The 6,822-nt window shown below is 30.9% G+C and overlaps 1 protein-coding gene across 1 annotated transcript; it reads left to right on the top strand.

Annotated features, from left to right (window-relative positions):
• Window positions 1–733: 733 nt before the first annotated feature.
• Window positions 734–3,854, top strand: LOC139521034 (perlucin-like). Its single transcript, XM_071314204.1, has 5 exons — window positions 734–825; window positions 1,318–1,421; window positions 2,629–2,722; window positions 3,121–3,328; window positions 3,756–3,854. Exons 1-5 carry the CDS (start codon window positions 795–797, stop codon window positions 3,784–3,786), a joined length of 468 nt encoding a protein of 155 aa, XP_071170305.1. The 5' UTR covers window positions 734–794; the 3' UTR covers window positions 3,787–3,854.
• Window positions 3,855–6,822: the final 2,968 nt, after the last annotated feature.

Genomic DNA, 6,822 nt, shown 5'->3' with positions numbered 1-6,822 from the left:
ATATGAAATAAGGGAAAACCCAAAGATCGCATTACATGTGCATTGAATGTTTTTGGCCTTTATGAACTTGTTGTTAATAGCAGGTTTTCAGAAGTCTCTAATATTTTGCAGCTTTTGCATGTGTCATTTGTGCAGGTTCCTAATATTTTTGTTTTATCCACATCTGCTCCCTTTTTTTACTTATCTAAACCGGGTGCAATCTATACCATGTCAAACTCGTTTTTTTTATTTCGTTTTACTATAATAAATAATAGCTATGTTGTTGACACAATCTTCCATCAAAATATAAATGTCCCTACAGGTCACCATACGACCTTCAATCAAAAAAACGTGCCGCAAGTGTCGGTCATAACGTTTGCGCGTATTACTACTATATTTGCGCGTAGTAATCATTATATTACACGTAATGTTTTATTAAATTTGCACAATTCATTTTACAGGGAAACATAGGTAAATACAAGTATATTATACTTATTTTTTAAAAAGGAAAATACGTTGTTTTACTTAAAAAATCTGTAATACAAAAAATGGCGGTCCATATTTCAAAATACCAAATAGCGTTTGGGATAAAATACTTGTAAGTCATGAACAATCAATTTTATCATAAGATGTTTTTGCGAAGAGATCCCAAGGTGTAGATGTAAAGTTAAGCGCTATATATTTTTTTATAAATCTTGAGTGCTGGCCTTACATTTGCAGCGCTGGACTTAATATATTATTCTTATTATGTCGGGTCGTGTATTTTTACACAACGATCTATTTTTCTTATCTAATCTCAATCTGTTCAACTTGAAATGGCGTGTAATATTCTTCTAATTTTGTTCGGTAAGATAATTTATAGTTTGTAATAGTTATAAACTTTACTGTAAATATTACTTTCAAATTGAATTCAATTCAATTCAATTCAATTTAATTCAAATATGTTAATGCTATAGTTGAATCTGTATTGTTACACAGCGCAGGAGTTGTCCGCTCCAAATAGAATAAAATAGTGTTAAATGTGACGAAACATTATTCGGCTTATTCTTTTCAGTAGTACGTCCTGGTATAATAATGCACATGATAGTAGTTAAGTGCATTCACCGAAAAGAGATAAGGAAATATAGTTTTATTCGAACGTGAGTATAGTCATTTTTGACTTCCGACAAACATTGTCAAGGGAAAAGTTTATATTGTTTACTGCTTTCTTTCCGTTTATTATCCGGATTATGTTCTTATATTGATGGTTTCGATTTCCAAAAATCCCCTTTCTTTTAGTTTTTTTTCTTTCTAAGTTTACATTTTAATTCTTGATTATGTAATAATTCTAATTTCTAGTTGCCTGTGTCGGTGTAAAAGCCAGCTGTCCTGATGGATTTATTGCGAATGGACAATCTTGTTATATGGAGTTGAATATACCTTCGACATGGGCAGAGGCTTCCGTGAGATTTTACCTTTATATAAAACAATTACAATTCTAGTCATTATAGGAGTTCAAGCATCTCAACAAAATTTAGGTTCATCTGATATGGGACTATAATTATGTCCCAGATCAGATCCGTATGGTCTCGTAGTACAAAGGTAACCTCTTACACGAGGAGAAGTGAGTTGGGTCCTAGGTTATGTTGTACTTGGTATATTCCTACATCTTCGTCATGTTGTCGTGAATATGCATGTTTTCAATCTATCATACCACATGCATAAATATATATAAAAAGTTATATTTCACATTTTACAACAATAGTTTTTTTATTACTCTCAAACAATAAGGATTTGTTCTTTTGTTTGGCTTAATAAACTTATTGATAAAGTTTGTTCAACCATCGCGTCTAATATTTCGTCTTACATTTCGTTATTTTATCATAAATTCGTTTACTTATTATTTGAAGCAAGACTTCAACACTTCTTATTGATATTTTCTAAATAAATTTACTGGGGACTGCAGACAATAGTTTGCTTCTTCCGGAGCCGTTCAAGAATTGTGGCCTTCTTTATCTTAACAACAAGCTGAAATATGAGATTAAGTTGTGTTTCTCAATGGTAATTAAGGTACAACCAGACATTATATAATATTCCTTTACGACGGGTTTCCCCCTTTTAGTAATTCCAATCAATATGTGAATATCTTTTTGATTGTAAACACAATATAATTGAGCAAATAAATTTGCAAGCTCAATTCTGTTAGAATTAAATGTTTTTTTTTTCAACAGTATCAACATGGTCTAATGCTACATGCGGGTGTGGCTGTGATCAATAGATGGTCTCATTGTAATGAACGTTAACTCACTACCGCCCCTTTCTTTTTATTTATAGAAGACAACAAATTCAAACCGATAGACGTTCCTAGGATGTGGCAGTCAACAAATCTACACTTAACTAGGTGTAAACGTGTATTATAATGATAAAAAACACCCATATTATAACAAACTGAAATGATCATAGAATTAAACTTATTTTACGTTATTGTGATTAGACATTGCAGGATGTCCGACATATGTCATTAATTTTTTTTTAAACTATATTGCGGATTGCAACAAATAATGCGAAAGCACACACATTTGAATACTAAAATTGTTTATATAGTGTTAGCAATTTTACGTAGGTCTTTTTTCAGACTGATTCTTACTTTCTTTAACATTTATATTACAGTTTTATTGCACGCTTTTTGAGTCACATTTACTAACTATAGATTCGGCAGTAGAACAAAACATTGTTAGCAGTTTGCTGTCAAGATTTCCTGGACGTATGTACGTTTAGAATTTTCTATTCTATATGAAACATTCTTCTTCCTTTCAAATTTTGTATTTGCACTAACCTACTAATGCTATAGTTTTATATGGATATCAAGTGATGTGGATTTGTTCGTTTGTGAATTTAGAACAAATACAAGTAAAACCTATGACATCGTGGTAAAATCTTATATTTTCTCATTATGAATGGCAATGTATGTTATGGTAATATCAATAAAACTAAGAATTAAAAGTTCAATTATATAAAGAGGACTTTGTAAATTCGCTAAAATTAAGATTGTAACTAAACTTAGGAATGTAAGGCAGTTCTGCAATATCCCGTTCTGTGTTCAATCTCCTTACATTTTCAAGCGTATCTGATTAACATGATCGTGTTTTTTTCTTTAAATAGATTTCTGGATTGGCCTTACCGACATGTTTCAACCTGGTACTTGGATCTGGTCAACAACTAGGACGACTCCAATGTATTCCCACTGGGCTTTGGGTCAACCAAATGATTTTAATGGACAACAGAACTGTGCTTCTATGGACAGGAATCATATGTTCAACTGGACGACTTCGTCATGTGAAACTAAGGCAGACTTTGTTTGTGAAGCAATGTAAGCAATATAGTCTTATATGCTCACAGTTCTCAAATTGTACATATGTACTGAATTTTCTTTCAAATACAAGTTGATAATGAAAACTACAATATATTTAAAAAAAAAACAATTGGAATTGTTCTAGTGTGAAGGAATCTTTGTTTATTTTGGGAGATTTTCAATCTTAAGCTTTACTTTTCCTGAGGATGTTAAGAAATCATAAAAACATTCTAATCCCTTAACCATGATGAGATTTTCTTGTTTGACACTTCAATATAAAAAAATAATATTTGGATTTACTATTGAACTTGTGTCTACTGATGTATTATTAGAATGACAAACCTTTGTCATCCATATTGTTTTTGTTGTTTCAAATACACTTTTTATAAAAATCGTAGAAAATATTGAAGGATACATTCAAATATGCTTTTCCTTGTATTTTCAGAAAACAAGATGGGGGTTCAGTTATTGGATAGAGTTATATGAACCAATGACTTAACAACTCAAGATATCGTTATACAATAATAAATTTCTTAAAAGATAATAGGAGTTATTCAATTATTTGTAGGACTTTAAAAAAAGAGACATAGACTTACATTAGAAGGGTTCTATATCCGGATTGATTAACTAGTATTCACATCAACTTTAATGTGAAATAATTAAGCTTACTGTTAAAACAAATTCACTTATACTTATTTTGTTTATTTAGGTTCATCAACCTTTGTTGAAGAGGTTTCTTGATCCCAAATATTTTGTCCTTGTGAATCAAGTGCGAGAAAGTATACTGTCTTTCGAAATGTACAACAGACTAAGTACAATTAAACTTTATAAAACACTAAGTACTGTTACCATTATTTATCTCGTGGTGATGATTTCAAATTATAAGAGTTCAAGAGAGATGCGAGTATCAATTGTAGGTGTGTGAAACTATTTCTGAATAAAGGACATGCTATTAATGGGAGAAGTAATGACGTCATTGTGGAAAATCTAAAACTTTCTGGAATGTATCGAGATCGTATGTTGACTTATTTCACATTTGATCAAACAAAGCAATGACATTCGAATTATGTGTAATATTCAGTATACACTTGTGTGTCAGTATACTACTCTTCTTGGTACATTAAGTTGTTGTATACACGACAGAATATCTTATTTTATCAAAGGAAACACAAATTATATCAGATACGCACTTATTCCTACACTTTATTTTGAGATTTTATTTTTGCAACGACCTTCATCAGGTATTAGGTTCTAGCAATGACATTCATCAAGTAAGCTGCACTGGGTTCCAGTAATGACCTTAATTTTGAAAGATCCACTGGGTTGCTGTAATGACCTCTACAGTTATGAATCAGCTATACTACACCAAGTTCCAGCAATGACTTCCATCATGTAATCTCTATTGGGAAACCAAATAGATAAAACTTTACAAACAGAGTAACAAACCAAATGGACATTTTTAAAATAGAACCAACTTTGTCTTAGTGAGTTGAGGGCTTAGTTCAGGTAAAATTACATAGTCAACACACTGAAGCTTCCAAATCATATATATGTGCCTCAAATCCTTATAGCAAGGTTATTCTATAAATAAAGAACAAGTTAACACTGCTCAATGATAAACCTGGCTTAAAAAAAACAAAAAAACAATTAAATAGAAAATAAAACAATATATTTGCCTGTCCCAAGCCAGGAACCAGTAATGCAGTGGTTGTCGTTGGTATTTGATTTTCGTTCGACGTTGCAGTATAAATCAGACGTTACTCCCGTAAACACAATCACAAGGGCTTTGTTGCGTCAAGATGAATTTGACTATTTATAAAATATGGTATAAATCTAGATTTTGAAAATAAACTCATCAAAGATACCAGGATTAAAATTTTAGATATTCGCCAGACGCGCGTTTCGTCTACAAAAGACTCATAGAGCACACCATATGAACTTGGCAAACTATTAATATTAGTTGGATGAGCTTTACTCATCAGAATGGCACTTAACCTATAAAAACCTATAAATAACAAAAACAATAAAGCAACAAACAAACAAAACACAATTGTCAATGTACTCATAATTAGTGAAATCTAGTTCAAAGTTCGACAAAAATACCAATTAAAAGAATTTTGTTTTATAAATCCTAAGACAAAACGAAAAAATACGTCTTTATTGTTAAAGTTTTATATTGTGTGATATAAAATGGATCACTGGTATACGAAACATTTTGCATCATTTTATACTTGTACAAATTGAATAAATTATTCTTGTGAAAATATTCAATCCAGTACAATTTTACAAAAAATCCAAACAAACAAGTTTGAATGAAAATGGTTTCAGAATGTTTAGAATCTACAGTTTCAGGGCAGTTTTGATTGTATGATTATGCTGCACATGATGCTTAAAAAACTGTTCATGGTCTATATTTCTGTAAAAGTTTAATAATTCATCATATTCTTAGTCGAACTTATCATATCATGAAATTAATTTAGCTTATGCTAAACACAATTTATTAAGCCTAGGTTAAAATCAAGTAAGCGTATGCTAAAATCAATAATTATGACCTTGATTCCACACCATATATACCAGAGAAAATGGTATATATAGAAGTATATAAATTCTTAAAGAGATCATCAATGTCTATATTTGAATTGTGACCATCTTCCGCTGATTTATCATTATATTCAATTAACTGCATTCTTTGGCGAGAAGTTCGATGTATTAATATAGACACAAATCTTTTGAAAGTCAACTGAAAGTAAGTAACCTGTAGCTGGTGGTTCTGAAAATAGATAAAACAATAACATGTTGCTGTAAATAAATATTCTAAAATAGGACTGAATGAAAAAATACAACTGTGAATAAAATATGTCGGATATTATTATGTCTACAAAAAGTTTGAAATGTTTGATAAGCGCCAGACGCACGTTTCGTCTACAAAAAGTAAAATCACAAAAATATTGAACTCCGAGGGAAATTCAAAACGGAAAGTCCCTAATCTAATGGCAAAAGCAAAAGCTCAAACACATTAAACGAATGGATAACAACTGTCATATTCCTAACTTGATACAGGCATTATCTTATGTAGAAAATTAGGGTTTGAACCTGGTTTTAAAGCTAGTTAAACCAGTCGCATCAATTTCCATTATATTGACAAAGATGCTTGAACAAAACAAACAGCCATAAAAAGTAAAAATTTCAAAAAAACATTAGTTAACTTTGTGTTAAAATCTAAATCACAAAAAAAACTTCAACAAAGAAGCACAAAAAGTACATATAGACCAAGCAATTAGCAAAAAATTAAAGACAAGAATACACAAATTAACCATAGCAGAGTAACACAATGACGGGATGTTTAAGTACAGAGCCACGTCTTATATGTAACAATGAAACATAAAAAGACATACAGACAAAGCACATAGCAATAATGAAAGACGAGCAACAAACACGTTTAACAATAGCACAATAACGGGATGTATAGGTACAGAGCCACGCTATATGTATCCACGTAACACCAAACGGCA

The sequence above is a fragment of the Mytilus edulis genome, chromosome 4 (genome assembly GCF_963676685.1).
Source record: "Mytilus edulis chromosome 4, xbMytEdul2.2, whole genome shotgun sequence".
Classification (NCBI taxonomy): domain Eukaryota; kingdom Metazoa; phylum Mollusca; class Bivalvia; order Mytilida; family Mytilidae; genus Mytilus; species Mytilus edulis.
This window is presented reverse-complemented; position numbering and strand designations above follow the sequence as displayed.